This window comes from Chiloscyllium punctatum, chromosome 7 (genome assembly GCF_047496795.1).
Source record: "Chiloscyllium punctatum isolate Juve2018m chromosome 7, sChiPun1.3, whole genome shotgun sequence".
Lineage (NCBI taxonomy): Eukaryota > Metazoa > Chordata > Chondrichthyes > Orectolobiformes > Hemiscylliidae > Chiloscyllium > Chiloscyllium punctatum.
The window spans coordinates 62,884,911-62,903,796 of record NC_092745.1 but is presented as its reverse complement, the minus strand read 5'-3'; the positions used below and the strand labels follow the sequence as shown (position 1 = coordinate 62,903,796).

Below are 18,886 nucleotides of genomic sequence, written 5' to 3'. Positions count from 1 at the left end.
AAAGTCAAACTATTAATGGATACCCAACAGGTATCTCTAATGCTTTACTTCTAAGCTAATATGATAGTATAACACTATATATAGTATACTGTATTACTATGCCAATATGCATTTACAAAACACAAATTAGAGTTGTAGAGATGTACACCATGGAAATAGACCCTTCAGTCTAACCTGTCCATGCCGACCAGATATCCCAACCCAATCTAGTCCCACCTGCTAGCACCCGGCCCATATCCCTCCAAACCCTTCCTATTCATATACCCATCCAAATGCCTCTTAAATATTGCAATTGTACCAGCCTCCACCACACCCTTTGGCAGCTCATTCCATACACATACCACCCTCTACATGAAAAAGTTGCCCCTTAGGTCTCTTTTATATCTTTCCCCTCTCACCCTAAATCTATGCCCTCTCGTTCTGGACTTCCCGACCCCAGGGAAAAGACTTTGTCTAGTTATCCTATCCATGCTCCTCATAATTTTGTAAACCTCTCCCTGTAGCTCAGATTCTCCAACCCTGGCAACATCCTTGTAAATCTTTTCTGACCCCTTTCAAGTTTCACAACATCTTTCCGATAGGAAGGAGACCAGAATTGCACGCAATATTCCAACAGTGGCCTAACCAATGTCCTGTACAGCCACAACATGACCTCCCAAGTCCTGTACTCAATACACTGACCAATAAAGGAAAGCATACCAAACGCCTTCTTCACTATCCTATCTCCCTGCGACTCCACTTTCAAGGAGCTATGAACCTGCACTCCAAGGTCTCTTTGTTCAGCAACACCCCCTAGGACCTTACCATTAAGTGTATAAGTCCTGCTAAGATTTGCTTTCCCAAAATGCAGCACCTCACATTTATCTGAATTAAACAACACCTGCCACTTCTCAGCCCATCTGGTCCAGATCCTGTTGTAGTCGGAGGTAACCCTCTTCACTATCCAAAACACCTCCAATTTTGGTGTCATCTGCAAACTTACTAACTGCACCGCTTATGCTTGCATCCAAATCATTTATAAAAATGACAAAAAGTAGAGGGCCCAGCACCGATCCTTAAGGTACTCCATTAGTCACAGGCCTTCAGTCTGAAAAACAACCCTCCACCACCACCCTCTGTCTTCTACCTTGGAGCCAGTTCTGTATCCAAATGGCTAGTTCTCCCTGTATTCCATGAGGTCTAACCTTGCTAATCAGTGTCCCATGGGGAACCTTGTCGAACGCCTTACTGAAGTCCATACAGATCACATCTACTGCTCTGCCCTCATCAATCTTCTTTGTTACTTCTTCAAAAACCTCTGGGTCTCTAATGCGCTATAAAAAAAGTGATTAGAACAATGAGAGCAAATTCTGTGGGTCTTGTTTTCCCTTCCAAAGAGCAGTCAATAAATAATTTTTGGCAATTGCTGTGAAGCAATTTGAGCCTGTGTAATTATAGAATAATTATAAAAGCAGTTATGTAACTTAGAAGTTGGAGTAGGACATTCTGCCACCACCATGCCCCACCCTCTTCCCCTAAGCCTGCATAGCTATTCTAGATTGTGGCTGATCATCATTTTCCCACACTATCCCCATATCATTAGTATCTGGAATTCTATTGATCTGGGTCTTGAATATACACAATTACTGCCTCCGGAGGAATGAGTTCCAATGATTCATTACCCTCTACGAAGAAATGCCTGCTCATCTCAGTCCTAAATTACATGTCTCTTATTTTGAGACTGTGTTCATTTGTTCTAGATTCCCCAGCCACGAGTAACATCTTTTCTGTATTTATCCTGTCTACATCTCTAAGCATTTTAAGTTTCAATGAATTCACTTCTCATTCTTCTAAACTCTAGAGAATACAGACTCAGACACTCAACTTGTGAAATCCCACAAGCAGCTTGCTATTAATGAGAACAGGTTAACTTGGACATTCATCCATGTTATGAAAATGCATACAGAGTTTAAATCAGAATAAATAATAATTAAGAACACAAGAGCAAAATGCTACAGATGCTGGAAATCTGAAATCAAAATATTTGAAATACTCATCAGGTCTGGTAGTATCAATGAAAAGAAGATAGTTAAGGTTCTAGGTCATTTTATCAGGTTCAACCCTTCCATGAATTTTCTTATAAAGGTCATGAATCTGATACTTATGTTTCTCTCCAAATGCAATGTTATGCACTTGAGGTTGGAGAGCTCCAGGCATGTTTTTGCTATGAAAAGGTAACTGATCAAGAAAGAGACCTGGAATTAGTATTTGCTTATTAACTGAAGGAACATAAAATATATGAGTTTACTACAGGCAAAGTTGGATTCCCTAGGATCTTAAGTCCGTTTAGAGGAATGATGTTTGTAAAAGTAAAGGATGCTTAAACCTTGATAATGGGTCTATATTGCATGTATACTTAGTCATTGTGTTCAGTTTTGAACTCCATCCATCAAGAAGAATTGAGATGCTCTGCAGAAATGCTGAGGAGTGTGACCAGGAGGATATCAAATATGGTAGCACTTCCTCTTAATATTGGTGAAATGCTGACTTGTAAAGGATAGATTAAACTTATTTTAAGTGACAGGTGATTTACATACAGACCGATTAGCATTTAATTTTAAATTAAATAAAACAGAAAATAGGATAAAAATGTGTGGCCGGTATTCCATTTTTATTGCAGAATTTTAAAACCAAAAGCTTTGCAACAATTTGCCAATTTGTGGAAAATATTAATGTAAAACTAATATATTTGTCCAAAGATGTTTAGCAACCAACTCTGTCTCTATAATTTCATTTTTATGCTTTGATCTTAGGAGGAGTTTGACAAACTATTAATAAAGTATGCAGAAGCTGAGAATACCATTGATCAGTTGCGGTTTGGAGCAAAGGTAGGCACATTAATATTGAGAATCTATAAGTCACTTGATTCCATGATCGGTCAATTATCACACCTGTAAACGACTCTTTGTCCAACAAGAAAACAATAGTTTATTGTATGTTACAGCGCTGGGTTGGCAGACTCTGATTTACCCAGAAATATGAAAACTCCTTGGCAACCAAAAGAATCCAACAACCTTACAGAGTTTGCATAAGGTTTATATCATCATCAGACATAGAGCATGATTGCACAGTTAGAACCAATGAATAGTTATAATTACTTTGTAGGTAGTAATTTGAACCAATGATATTGATTAAGTTGTAATGGCTTATGTCACCTTTTCACAGCTTGCAAAATGTGGTTTAGTATTTCCTTTACATAGACTCGCAGTTTGCAGGTGTGGTTAGTTATTTAAATGGCTTTAAGGACTAACTGTAGGATTTCCATGTAGGGAACAATTTTGTCCTATCTCGCTGAGTGAAGAACCTACCCCTAACATCAGTCCTATATCTACCCCCCCCTTAATTTAAAGCTATGCCCCCTTGTAATAGCTGACTCCATACGTGGAAAAAGGTTCTCACTGTCAACCCTATCTAACCCCCTAATCATCTTGTACACCTCTATCAAGTCACCCCTAAACCTTCTTTTCTCCAATGAAAACAACCCCAAGTGCCTCAGCCTTTCCTCATAGGATCTTCCTACCATACCAGGCAACATCCTGGTAAACTTCCTCTGCACCCGTTCCAGTGCCTCCACATCCTTCCTATAGTATGGCGACCAAAACTGCACACAATATTCCAGATGCGGCCGCACCAGAGTCTTATACAACTGCAGCATGACCTCAGGACTCCGGAACTCAATTTCTCTACCAATAAAAGCCAGTACGCCATATGCCTTCTTCACTGCACTATTTACCTGGGTGGCAACTTTCAGAGATCTGTGTACATGGACACCAAGATCCCTCTGCTCTTCCACACTACCAAGTATCCGACCATTAGCCCAGTACCCCATCTTTTTGTTACTCTTTAAATACGAAAGGAAAGTATGTTTTATTGAATGTCTTATCAGTTTTTTTTAATATTCTTACTAAACATTCAGACTTATTGTGCTGTTTAGAGATGGTAGAAGTAAATATTTGGCAAATTTTGCACAGCTTCACTGGAGAGTTTGCAGGCTGGAGTACTAACATTTTCCAGATCACCTACTTGTTCTCCTCCCAAACTGTCAGCAATGCTATTGAGGGTGCATGAGATCTAGAGTGGCTATCTTTCCTTCACCCCAGTGAAGCCCTTAGTGGCCAGTTAATAGCCTCTTCCCAATTGATTGCAGTATATTAAGCTGGTGGAAGGAGGTTAGGACTGGTTTGTGAGGTGAGGGACCAAGTAGGAAGCTGGCAGGTTAACCTGCTCAAGTTAAGGATGGGAGAGGGTACAGGGGTCCTCCGCCACTGGTCTCCCTTCCCAAATGGGCCTATCCCATGGGCCTCCCAGCACCACCATCCACAGGTAAGCCATACATCCTACCCTTTTCAACATGACTTCCAAACCCCAAATGCCTGCCGCCAGTCCTTGGAGCCTTCAATCCTGTCTTCACCACAAGGCCACCAGATGTCTTTTCTAGTGAAATTAGGAGTGAAGATTGTATTAATTGTACAAATGTATGAATCAATATATATTACTTAGCAAATTGTAAGTCAATTTAATAGAATATGCTTCCCTTTTTACACTGCTGTTTTGAAACATTCATGCCTGTGCTTTCATTCCAGTTGGGTTTATCTTTGATAAAAAGTTACTAATAATGTAGTCACCTAATAGAGATACAATCTTTTTTTACCCCTCTGCAGAGTGTATACAGTATATAGTTTACTTAAACGTTTTGGGACCATTTCCAAAGTGAATTTGCTTTATACTAAGAGCATGTGAATATGCCAATCTTAAGCATTACAGACTAAATGCTAAAATTGCAAAACTGGAGTTATAATTTAAAACAAATTTAGAAAAAAAAAGGTTGGAATGTTATGCAAGCAACAGGGACTCCTGCACCAGTTAACAGTTCAGGTGGAATCCAGGTTGTTTCTGCCTTTGAAGTGCCTTAACTGGCCACCTCTGAGCCTATAACCACAAGGTAGAAGTCCTACCCCGATCTCCTTAGCTACGTCCTAACCACTGATAGCACTGGCTGCTGCTGATAATGCTCCAAGACCCAACTCAGAGATTGTCACTGGATCCCTAGAAGGTTACTAGAACAGAATGAGAGTTGAGGAGGAATTTTATTGAAGAGGGGACAGTGAGGTAAAGTCAAGAGCAGAGAGCTTTCAGTGCTGCTCCATTTAATGATACCAGCAGCCTCAACCAGACATTGAGCATCTGACAGTGAAAGACCATGATGCCATGGACAAACTGAACAGAATTTTTGGGGCAGACTTCAGGATGCATGAGACGGCCATACAAGTTCATTAAATTCCTGAACCACCACTAAATTACAGTGCCTCAGAGAAAATTATCTGTCTTTGGACTACAGGCTGTGGTATAAATACAAGCAAAATGTTGCTGACAACTCAGCTCCACAAATATCTCCATCCTTAATGATTGGGAAGTCCAAGTATCTTTAGTCAGAAAAGCCAAGTGGACAATCCATCTTAGGCCTATCCTCAGATCTCCAGCATCAAATACACCACCTTTAAGCAATTCAATTCACTGCCCACAATATTCAGAAACAGCTGAAAGGACTGGAACTAGAAAGTCTATGCACCCTGACAACATTCTGGTAACAAAGCTGAAGACTTCTGATTCTGAACTAACCCTTCCTTAGCTACACTGTTGCAGTACAGATACAAGCACAACATCTACTAGCAAAATGAAAACTTGCCCAGATATGTCCTGTTGACAAAACTTAGGTCAAATCCAACTCACCAGCTTCATCAGTCACCTCTCAATCATCAACATGAAAATATAAAGTACCATCAATAATCCGACCATGCAGCAATTATTTGACAGTAACCTTTTCATTGCCACTCCATTTGGGTTCTGTCAGGCCTATTCAGTGCTGTCCTGTTCAGAGCTTGGTTCAATGATGGAAGATAGAGCTAAACCAAAGAGGGAAGTGAGAGTAACTGCCCTTGACATCCAGACATCATTTGATTGAATGTAAGATCAAGAAACCCTAGCAAAACTGGGATTAACAGTAAACATTTCATTGATTGGAGTCATACCTAGCGCAAAAGAAAATTTATTTTGATCAGTCAGTCGGTCATTTAAGCAACAGAACTTCACTGCAGGGTATCCTCAGGCTTGTTCCATGTCCAAATTGATCAATCAAAGACCTTCCCTCCATCATAAGGTCAGAAATAGGGATGTTACTGATGATTTCACAATGATGAGCAACAATTTCAACTCCTCAGATATTGAATCAGTCTTTGTCCAAATTCAAGAAGACGTGGACAAGATAATATTCAGGCTTGCTTTGATAAGTGGGAAGTAACATCTCTGCTACACAAGTACTAGGTAACGACCATCTCAAACAAGATGGAATCCAGCCGCTTGACAACATCCTGGGTGTTACCATTGATCAGAACTGAACTGGACTAGTCATATAAATATTGTGACTACAAGAGGAGGTCAGAGATTGACATTCTGCAGTGAATAACTCACTTCCTGACTTCTCAAATTGTATCCAGACACAAGTCAAAAGTGTGATGGAATACTTATTACTTGTCTGGATGAGAGCAGTTCTAACAACACTGAAGAAGCTGAACACCATCCAGGACAAAGCCGTCTGCTTGATTGGCACACCATCTAACAGTTTCAACATTCTATCTCCACCACTGATGCAGTGACCACACTGTGTACATGTACAAGATACACTGCAGAAATTCACCAAGACTCCTGTAACAGCGTCTTCTAAACCCATAAACTCTACCACCTAGAAGACAAGGACAGCAGATGCATGGGAACACATCACTTGGAAGCACCCTTCCAAGCAATACACCATCAGGACCTAGAACTAGGTTGCTATTAATAGGAGGAAATTCTTGAATTCCCTTCCTAACAGCAAAGTGAGTATACCTACACAGATTGTAGTGGTCTAAGCATGGATATTATCGAACTCATCCATGCTGACCATTTGTCAGCATTTGGCCTATGTCACCATAATACATATCGTTCAGGCCCCTATAAGATTCCGCCCATTTACTTTTTCTACAAATACTTTGTCAAACACAGACTAATTCTGACTTTGATTCTTTTACTAGGTATCTGAAAACTCTGTTTCTAATCAGAATCAAATGTTTCAGTCTGGACTTTTGTCATCATCCTGTCAAGTAATCAATTCGGCTGGTTCCCAGCAACATGAAACTCAGTCAGGATCTGCTTCCCATTCAATTATATTCTCTCCTTCAGGTAAATCACTAACATTTAGAATATGGATTTGTGTAATATTTATGTTTTAGGACTTGTTCATAGAAAATCTAAATAATTAGTGTATCCAAGAGGAAGTGTGTTAGCAGTCTTTGTGTTCAAGTGGTTATTGGCATTTCAATTACCTTGACTTTTATCTCTTACTGTTTCCAACAAGGCCTATACAATAAATCAGCAATAGATCACAAAGTTTATTGAAGTTGTTTAAACTTACTTGAACTTCTCCATCCAGGAAGATTATATAGTTTAAGTCTGCACTCAAAAGTAGACTGTGAGCATGATTTTTGGTCCTTGTGAGCTGGGAGTGGAAGGAGCCTGAAAATTACAGGAGAGCCAGTTGATTTGTTTCCTAACCCCTTTCCTGCCCAGACATTTTGGATGACCTGGTTTTGAGGCCAGGTGTAGCGCACATACCACAGGGCAGTAAAACAATAAAGTTCATTCAGATGGGTAACCAGAGGTTAGAAACCGAATGGAATTTTTCCCTCTGTTCAATTGCCTGAAGTGTGTAACCATGAGAGACTGGGATACCAGAGCTCCAGACAGACCTATAAAGTCTGCCTACAAGCCTGACTACAGGTGCAATCAAAGGCTACTCTGCACTCACCCTACCACAGTCTAGTTCCACCATTCACAAGGGCAGGTTTAATTACGAGTAAGAGTCCAGGGTCTTGATTCCCGCTTCCAAAGCAAAAATTAATGGACATACATTTTAGTAAAACAGGGAACGGCTGAATAGACTGGACTGTTTTCCCTCGAGCATCGGAGGCTGAGGGGTGACCTTATAGAGGTTTATAAACTCATGAGAGGCATGGATAGGGTAAATAGACAATGCCTTTTCCCTGGGTTGGGGGGAGTCCAGACCTATATGGCATGGGTTTAGGGTGAGAGGGGAAAGATTTAAAAGGGATCTCAGAGACAGCTTTTTCATGCAAGGGTAGTGCATGTATGGAATGAGCTGTCAGAGGAAGTGGTGGCGGCTAGTACAATTACAACATGTCATAGAGTCATAGAGATGTACAGCATGGAAACAGACCCTTCGGTCCAACCCATCCATGCCGACCAGATATCCAAACCCAATCTGCCAGCACCTGGCCCATAACCCTCCAAACCCTCCTATTCGTATACCCATCCAAATGCCTCTTAAATGTTGCAATTGTACCAGCCTCCATCATTTCCTCTGGTAGCTCATTCCATACACGTACCACCCTCTGTTTGAAAAAGTTGTCTCTTTCCCCTCACACCCTAAACCTATGTCCTCCAGTTCTGGACTCCCTGACCCCAGGGAAAAGACTTTGCCTATTTACCCTATCCATGCCCCTCATTATTTTGTAAACCTCTATAAGGTCGCCCCTCAGTCTCTGACGCTCCAGAGAAAACAGCCCCAGCCTGTTCAGCATCTCCCTATAGCTCAAATCCTCCAACCCTGGCAACATCCTTGTAAATCTTTTCTGAACCCTTTCAAGTTTCACAACATCTTTCCAACAGGAAGGAGACCAGAATTGCACGCAATATTCCAACAATGGCCTAACCAAAGTCCTACACAGCCACAACATGACCTCCCAACTCCTGTACTCAGTATTCTGACCAATAAAGCACACCAAACGCCTTCTTCACTATCCTATCTACCCGCAACTCCACTTTCTACCTGCACTCCAAGGTCTCTTTGTTCAGCAACACTCCCTAGGACTTTACCATTAAGTGTATAAGTCCTGCTAAGATTTGCTTTCCCAAAATGCAGCACCTTGCATTTATCTAAATTAAACTCCATCTGCCACTTCTCAGCCCATTGGCCCATCTAGTCAAGATCCTGTTGTAATCTGAGACAACCCTTTTCGCTGTCCAATACACCTCCAATTTTGGTGTCATCTGCAAACTTACTAACTGTACCTCTTTTGCTCACAACCAAATCATTTATATAAATGACAAAAAGTAGAAGACCCAGCACCAATCTTTGTGGCACTCCACTGGTCATAGGCCTCCAGTCTGAAAAACAACCCTCCACCACCACCCTCTGTCTTCTACCTTTGAGCCAGTTCTGTATCTAAATGGCTAGTTCTCCCTGTATTCCGTGAGATCCAACCTTGCTAATCAGTCTCCCATGGGGAACCTTGTCGAACGTCTTACTGAAGTCCATATAGATCACATGTACTGCTTGGCCCTCATCAATCTTCTTTGTTACTTCCTCAAAAAACTCAATCAAGTTTGTGAGACATGATTTCCCACGCACAAAGCCATGTTGACTATCCCTAATCAGTCCTTGCCTTTCCAAATACATGTACATCTTGTCCCTCAGGGTTCCCTCCAACAACTTGCCCACCACCGACGTCAGGCTCACTGGTCTATAATTCCTTGGCTTTTCCATACCACCCTTCTTAAACAGTGGCAGCACGTTAGCCAACCTCCAGTCTTCCAGCGCCTCACCTGTGATTATCGATGATACAAATATCTCAGCAATAGGCCCAGCAATCACTTCTCTAGCTTCCCACAGAGTTCTAGGGTACACCTGATCAGATCCTGGGGATTTATCCAGCTTTATCCATTTCAAGATATTTAAAAGTGGCCACCCGAGCGGGACGCAAACCTGGGACCCTCATATTAAGAGTCTGATGCTCTCTCAACTGAGCTAACCGGGCTCACTGTGAAAGACATCTTGATGGGTATATGAATATGAATAGGAAGGGTTTAAAGGAATATGAGACAAGTGTTGGCAAATGGGATGAGATTAATTTAGGATATCTGATCGGCATGGACAAGTTGGACCAAAGAGTCTGTTTCCATGCTGTATATCTCTATGACTCTATAATGTTTGCGCTTGCTACAAGATGTTGAAATTTATATTATTTCTGCTCATATAAACCTTGCATATGATATAGCCAAGCTTTGGCTGTTGTAAATAGTGAATATAGTATTGTTTATACAATTATTTTATACTCCTTTAGTTCTGTGTCAAAATTAACTATTACAGTTCATACCTAGTTAACCACTGAAATTTCAAATTGGCTGAATCATTTGCAGTCATTTTTAACTCTTTTTAGCCAGTATCTTGCCTTCTCAAGTGAAAGAATAAATATAAATGTTTCTAAAACTTGGAAACTGAAGTCACAATATATATCTTAAAGTATTTTTAAAATATTGCTGCCTTATATGTTTTTAATATGAAAAGAAGAACTTGGATTATGTGTTAACGTTGATCATGAAATAAAAATTCTTTTGTTTAGAAGATAGGCTGTTCTCAATATTTTCTAATCAACCTGCTCAGAGATGTTATTACACACCTCTGGAGCAGGGAAGATTTAAAACAGGATCTCCTGGCTCAGAATCAGGGACACAACCAAACATCGCATAAATTACAAATGAAAGGAAAATAATATGTTCATAGTCTTGGAATCTTTGAATATAGGCCCAAAATAATTCTTAATACTTTAAAACAGGTGACTATAATTATTTGAAGAACGTGTCTTCTGCCCATCCCGTTTTTAAATTATTTGTTCTCTTAGTTATTAAATTCCGTCTACTCAAGGCATCTATTACATAGTACTGAAGGGCCTGCCATTCTGAAAGTGAGTAAATCACCAAGGCTGGATTGTATCCCAGGCTGTTAAAGAAAGCCATGAAAGAAATAATGGACATATTGAGGATCATTTTCCAATATTGATACAGACAAGATATAGGCAGATTATTGGAAGTCTATGAACATTATACCATTGTTTAACAAGGGTGCAAAGGATAGGCCAAATTGTTGTAGACTGGTCAGCCTCACCTCAGTGGTGGGCAAATTATTAGAATCAATTCTGAGAGACAGGTAAATTGTTGCTTAGAAAGTATAGATTAATCAGGTGTAGTCAAAATTGTTTTGTTATTGGAATGTGAGGAGATAAAGGGAAATGTGGCAAGTTGATTCAAAATTGGCTCAGCAACAGAGAACAAAGGGCAATGATCACTGATGTTTTTGTGAATTGAAAGTAGTTTCCACTGGTATTCCACAGGGCTCAGTGATGGGTCTCTTTCTGATTTAGACAGAAATGTGCAAGACATTATTGGGAAATTTGCGGATGACACAAAACTTGGCCACGTAGCTGGTAGTGAAGAGGATAGCTGTCAACTCCAGAATTTTTTCAATGGTATTTTTGAGTGGTGGAAATCTGGCAAATCGAATTCAGTCCAGAGAAGTGTGAGGTAATGAATTTGGGGAAGGCAAACAGAGCAAGGGAATACTAAGCACATGGGAAGATATTGAGGGGATTAGAAAAAGTCAGAAACTTGGTGTCCTTGAAGTTGGCAGAACAGGTAGAAAAGGTGGTAAAGAAAGTATATTGAGTACTTTCCTTTACTGGATGATGTACAGAATACAAAAGCAGGTTGTAATGCTGGAACTCTAAAAAATTCATAAACCGGAATTTTGTGTGCAGTCCTGGTCATCATATTACAGGAAGGGCATAATTGCTCTGGAAAAATACACAGATTTATAAGAATGTTGCCAGGGTTTAAAAAGTGCAGCTACAGGAAAGATTTAATAGATTAGGAATGGTTTTCTTTGAACCGAGAAGGCTGAGGGATGACTTGTGAGATGTCCAACATTAAAAGAGGCTTAGGTAGAGTAAACAAGAAAGGCCTATTTTCCCTAGTGGAGAGGGGTCACTTACCAGAAGCCACAGGATTAAGGTGAATATTAGAAGGATTAGAGGGGAAATGAGAAAAACACTTCTTCACCTGTAAAATGGTCAATATATTGTTTGTGGTGGAGACAGAAACCCTCAATTCCTTTAAAAGGTATCTGGATCTGATTCCTGTAAGACTATGGACTAGGTGCTGGAAGATAGGGTTAGAATGGGCAGCTCATTTTATTTCCAGCTAGATGGACTGAATGGCCTCTTTCTGTAGATCAGAATACTTACAGTGTGGAAACAGGCCCTTCGGCCCAACAAGTCCACACCGACCCTCCAAAGAGCAACCCACCCAGACCCATTCCCCTACATTTATCCCTTCACCTAACACTACGGGCAATTTAGCATGGCCAATTCACCTAACCTACACATCTTTAGACTATGGGAGGAAACCGGAGCACCTGGAGGAAACCCACGCACATGCAGGGAGAATGCGCAAACTCCACACACACAGTTGCCCGAGGCGGGATTTGAACCCAGGTCTTTGCACTGTGAGGCAGCAGTGCTAACCACTGTGCCGCCCGGTGTTGTACCTTTCTACAGTTTCTTCTCTTACCTTAAATATTAAATGTGACATTAACAACAATCAGTTTTTTGGGGTTTTTTTCAAGAATCGGCATACAGTATACTAATTGTCCTATGTCATTTTCAGTTATTTCTGCTGGAACCAAGCCAGATTCATGTCAACCCTTTGCTGAGGTTCACAAGGCAACAGAAGCTGAACAAATGGCTCAGGAGCTAAATGAACAGATTGAATATTTTAAATATCAGGTGATTACTTAAGTGAAGCATAACTATGCTAACTATTGTAGCATTCATTGCATGTATAACATTAAAAGAAGGCAATAAACATACTGACACAGAGCAAAATTATCCAAATTCCAATAAATTACTTTTTGATATATTAATTGGCATTTTGAGAAAATTAATAACAGACCCCGCATAGCAATAAATAGGTATTTTAAGAACAATGGAGAAACACTGAATCTGTTTTGATTGTGACAAATTAGTATCATTGCTTATGACAGAGGCTACTGAAGAATTACAGTTTTCCAAAATACAGGGTTGTTTATAATACTGATTTATTAATACATAACAGAACTCTACTTACTATATTTGCAAAATTCTTCGTATGAATTCATGTGAAACAACCTATAGTGACAGCTGTTTTTTTTATTTCAAAATATACTTTATTCATGTAAGTAAATCTCTGGTACTTGTACAATTTTCCATGTTGTTCATAGTTATATACATTGCATGTCTTAACATTACAAAGAACAAATTGAATTAACAGTTATCCTATTAACAGTTACCTTTAATAACTATCCAGTCTCTTGGTATTTGGCTGTGGCTTCAGTGGAACCCACCTAAAGAGTGGGTCACCTGTTATATGAAAGCAAATGAAACTTCTTTAACCCCCAGTTCATGGAGTTACCATTGTCCATTTGACTGTCCTGTCTCTGGGGTGGCTGTCTACATCCCCAAGGTAAGCATGAACTGCTGGACCTTCGCTGGGCTGAGGTAGCTATCCAGCTCCTCACTGGGGTCATTTACCTGCTCTGGTGTCATTGAGCCAAGGCAAGGGTCCTCACTGTCCAGTTCTGTGTCTGACAATGGGACTGTCAGAGGATCACAGCTCTCGGTTGCCTGTAGTTGTGGGGCAGTGGGTACCTCCTGGTTCTCACTGGGTGGAGGGTGGACTTCGGGGGGTCCGTTGTTTCCTGGTTGGGAGGAAATGCCCTCCTCTTTACCGACGGCGCTCTGTCTCTTCTTCTGGTGGTGATGGCCTTCTTTGCGTCCATCTTCCCCCTCCGAAGAGCTGGCCATCCCTCCCTCGTGCAGCTGTCTTTTCCCCTTTTGCTGGGAGGCTTTGGGAGCCTGGCAAGATTTCGTCTTCCTGTTTTTAACACTCCTCTGCCTGCTTGATTACCTCCTCCTCCATTTCTTCCATCTGCCCGGCTAGAGCTAGGATCAGTTGCTGTGTCTCTCCGCTGGCTGCCCCCTCCTCCACTCCAGCCTGTTCTTCTTTCTGGATGTCACCAGACTCTGTTTCCCTGCTGTCTGGGTGGACCTTACTGGTCTTTGGGGGTCCACGGCTCACATTGCCACCTCCAGCCATCTGTGCGTAAGTGGGCCCCCCCCCCCGTCTTGGGCAGGTCTTATACATGTGGCCCGCCTCTCCGCACAGGTTGCAGCTCTTTTCTTCCTGACAGTCCTTAGTCAAGTGACCCTCCTGTTTGCAGTTCCTGCAGATGGTCACTTTGCAATCCGCCGCCACGTGTCCTGACTTTCCGCAGGTTCGACACACTTTCGGCTGCCCTGCATATGTCAGGTAGCCTCTGCTCCCTCCAATTGCGAAGCTCGAGGGTGGGTGGAGGATGTTCCCACTATCATCGGCCCTCAGAGTTACCCTGACCTGCCGCTTACTGGTCCAGATCCCAAAGGGGTCAATCACATCAGTGGCTTCTCCCTCAACTTGGACGTACCTTCCCAGGAAGTCAGGACATCAGCCACTGGAACATAAGGGTTGTACATATGGATTGTAACAACCTGATTCCTCTGTGCAGGAAGCACACATAATGGGGTCACTGACAAGATGGATAACAGCGGCTCCCCTTCCTTCTCCTTGAAGACCTTCAGGAGCTGTTCGCACTGCTTCACGCTTCTGAAGGTCACATCAAAGTAGCCTGCCCCAGGGAAATCCTGCAGGCAGTACACATTTTTTTTTTAAATTTCAAAATATACTTTATTCATGTAAATAAATCTCTGGTACTTGTACAATTTTCCATGTTGTTCATAGTTATGTACATTGCATGTCTTAACGTTACAAAAGAACAAATTTAATTAATCGAATTCACAGTTATCCTATTAACAGTTACCTTTATTAACTATCCAGTCTCTTGGTATTTGACTGTGGCTTCAGGAGAACCCACCTAAAGAGTGGGTGCCCTGTTATATGAAAGCAAATGAAACTTCTTTAACCCCCAGTTTATGGGGTTACCATTGTCCATTTGATTGTCCTGTCTCTGGGGTAGCTTGTCTACATCCCCAAGGTAAGCACGAACTGCTGGACCTTCGCTGGGCTGAGGTAGCTATCCAGTCAACTACAAGAGGGCACAGGTTCAAGGTGAGAGGGATAAAGTTTAGGGGAGAAGTGTAGGGAAAAGTATTCATGCAGAAGGTAATGAGTGCCTGGAGCACACTGCCAGTGAAGGTGGTGGAAGCAGGCACGTTAGCAATGTTTAAGGCATATCTTGGTAGACACGCAAACGGGCGATGAACAGAGGGACGGAAACCGCACATGTGTAATAAGTATTGGGTCTAAGTAAGGAATAGGAATTGGTGCTGGCTTTGTGGGCCACAGGCCTCTTCCTGTGCTGTATTGTGATATATTGTATCATTGTATAAATGTAGGGTGACACACTGACTTCAGGATTCAGTTACATATTTTTTCCTCAAGAAATTACATGTAACTAGATCAATACATTTCTAAAATAGTACAGTTGAAATTTAAAGATTCCATAATATTTTCACATTTACATTGATAATATTTGATTGTTTAATCAGTGGTTTGGGCTTGTCTTAATCTGCCGCTTTTGTTGCTCCAGTTACTATACTTGTTTATTCATTACCATGGCTCCATTTGTCACTGATACCTTCCTGTTATTGTGATATTCAATAGAATAGCCTTTGAAACATACACCTGCTCATAGTTTATTCTTTCCCTCGTAGACCCAATCAACACCAAAGCTTGGTGAGAATAATATGTTGTCTTTTTGAGTATCTTTGTTCAGTCTAGGTGGATTGAAGTATTACTTTGCAAGGACATGTGAACTGATTCATACTGATAAAGAAAATAAAAAGACATAAACACAAGGAGCACAGGCTGTTTTAAATGAGTTAGTATGTTTAAGAGAAAATGCATTATTGATAATTATGTTAACTTAAGTCTTTGATGAATAGATTTCATCCATAATATAGGTATTCATGTTAACTAATTAAGCAGAAATACTTAAATATATTTCACTTATTATCACAGTGTTGGATTACGTAGCATTTGATTTTAAAGCCTCGGATGCTGCCTGACCTGCTGTGCTTTTCCAGCACCACTCTAATCTTGACTCTAACCTCCACCATCTGCAGCACCCATTTTCGCCTATTTGATTTTAAAGCACAAAGTACAGAAGGGAAAATTCCAGAATCCAGTAATTAACTATTTAACAAAAACTATAACACTGATAGTTATCAATCAAATGGAACATTTATTTCTTCATGGCAATTTGGTGCTTTGAACAGTAGACTGTCTATTTTATTCAGTACTGTACAGTTCTTTGTTTTAAAATGTAGTTTATGGAATTGCTGTCTGTCTCTATCACCTTTTTCTGCCTTATCTTTGGAGCTGCTAATTACAGTTTATCCTCCAATTTTTTGTGTCAATTATGGGAATTTGAATGCATTCCTTCAAACATTTATGGTGACACGGCAATTTATTAGGCTATGCTTCACCGTCAGTTAGGTGCAATTAATATTTTTTGATATATTTGACACCTAAAATTTCTCTGTTTCCATATGGTGGAAATGCTCTCACAAACTTTACAAAAAAAGGGATGTTTTTAATCAACTCAATTGGCAGAAACTGAGTGTGAAAATTTAAAATTACAGAACCATTGTCCTGCAACAAAGAAGTAAATTTCACATTCTAGAATGCAGGTTTTAATATAATTCAGTAATGTTTAGTGATGAACTGTTGTGGTAATGGGTTGGAATTACATCTTTATTATCAGTATCAAGAAATATCAGTAAATTAGTAATATGAAAATAGTAGCTATTAAATCTGAGGAAGCATATTTTACTACATACGTCTCAAAATATACAGATTGTTGTTTAATGTTTGTTGGATTCATTTAATTATGACAGTGAACATTACCTTTTTAGGTTGAAGACTTTCAGAAGTGCCTTAATTCTGAATCAGTTTCTCTAGAAGATGTACAATGGGTAATATATTTATTAGTAACTTTTCAACATGTTTACATGTAATTCAACATTAAAATAACAACAATTATTTTAATAGTCATTTTATAGTACAGAACCAGCATACTGTTGAAAGTCAGGCATGTTTCTGCATTTTTAATTTTAGACAGTTGCAACAATTTATATGATATAAGAAAATGGTGCTGATGGGTTGGCAAATGTACTCTGATAGACTAAGGAAATTTTCCATGGAAAAGCCAACAAGAAACTAAAGAGTCTCCAGGGTCCTGAGTAATTTAAGAGAATGCTTAAGATTCTAACATATTTCTAATGTTTGCAAAGAATATGGCCATGCTTATGATCATTTGTTACTTCTAGTAAGCATAAAGAAACTATAATATAAATTTGAGAAATGCATCAAGTCTGACAGCATCTGTGTCATTTTTGAAGAAGGGTCACTAGTCTTGAAACTCTATTTTCAGTCCACGGATGTTTCCAGACCTGCTGAGTTTCTCTAGTAGTTAGTGTTTTCATTTATTTCAGATCTTTAGCATCAGCAATTCTTTGTTTTAATATCACAATATAACCTAATTATCATAAATTGAATGTTCATGTAGAAATTAATATATTTCGAATTTTTGAGCAAGTGTCACCCAATCATAAAATCACATTTAACAATAACCATTTTATATTAGGAACAAATGACTGCAGATGCTGGAATCTGTACTGAAAAGCCAAATCCCGGAGATCACAGAAGGCCAGTCAGCATTCATGGAGTGAGAGCAAGCTAATGTTTTGAGTCTAGATGACTCCTCCTAAGAGTTGGAGTGTGGAGGGGACAGCAATTTATGCTATAGTTTGAAAGGGGGGGTGGAAGCTGGGGATAGTGGGTGCTGGATGCTGGTGAAGAAGTTGATAGTTCAGAATAAGTGACCAGAGTGTGAGAATGGCAGAACAATGGTGTGTCTCCTGCCAGACTTGAAAGATTTTATATTAAGCTTTGCAAGTGCAGGCTGGTTGACACTCCACATGCCAAAACATTGGTCTTATCAGGACTCTTATAGCTAACTTGCAAACAATAGACTGTATCAAAGATATCTTGTTCGCTGTAGATTAGATTCCCTACAGTGTGGAAACAGACCCTTCGGCCCAACCAATCCACACCGACCCTCTGAAGAGTAACCCACTCGGGCTCATTTCCCTCTGACTAATGCACCTAACACTATGAGCAATTTAGCATGGCCAATTCACCTGACCTGCACATCTTTGGACAGTGGGAGGAAACCGGAGCACCCGGAGGAAACCCATGCAGACACTGGGAGAATGTGCAAACTCCACACGGACAGTCATCTGAGGCTGGAAACGAACCTGGGACCCTGGTGCTGGGGACTGAGCCACCGTGCCGCCTATGTATATCATGCAAACTCATGAATGTGCCAAAAGCCACCACCTTTAAAACTGAAAAGTGCTCAATCCACTTCAGATTATCATGGAAAGGCAAAGTAACTGAAAAACCTGAACAACAGGTTAAGCATAGCTCTGCAGACAAACAAACTGCATATGCTGGAATCCAAAGTAGACAAATAGGAGGCTGGAAGAACAGAGCAACCTAGGCCGCATCAGGAGGAGAAGTCAGTGTTTCATGCGTAACCCTTCTTCAGGACTGGATGTGAGGGTAGGGAGAGCTGCAGATAAATCGGGGGTGAGGTGAGGAGTAGAATTATGATGTAGTGATGGGTGAGCACAAGTCGTCGTGACTAGGTCAACAGAAGGGATGAATCTGGTTGGTAGCTGGAAGGAAGTGTCAGTCCTACCTCGACACCATTCTCTCTCCCTTGGTCCAGGTGCTTCCCACTTACATCCAGGACACAAACCACGGCCTCAACTTCCCTGGCCCTCAATGCTTCATCTTCGTGATGGACATGTAGTCCTTGTACACATCCATAGCCCACAATGATGGCCTGCAGGCCCTTAGT

The 18,886-nt window shown here is 40.7% G+C and overlaps 1 protein-coding gene across 7 annotated transcripts in view; it reads left to right on the top strand.

The window, feature by feature from the left end:
* LOC140479733 (uncharacterized) overlaps positions 1–18,886 on the top strand; it is a 91,024-nt gene that overhangs the window by 13,038 nt on the left and 59,100 nt on the right. For 6 of the 7 annotated variants that reach the window (XM_072573812.1, XM_072573811.1, XM_072573810.1 and 3 more), the window contains 4 exons: positions 2,793–2,867; positions 7,107–7,254; positions 12,592–12,710; positions 16,875–16,934. In XM_072573812.1, coding sequence (XP_072429913.1) covers positions 2,793–2,867; positions 7,107–7,254; positions 12,592–12,710; positions 16,875–16,934 — 402 coding nt within the window. The remainder of the gene's footprint in view (positions 1–2,792; positions 2,868–7,106; positions 7,255–12,591; positions 12,711–16,874; positions 16,935–18,886) is intronic. The other variant, XM_072573814.1, reaches the window with a different exon arrangement.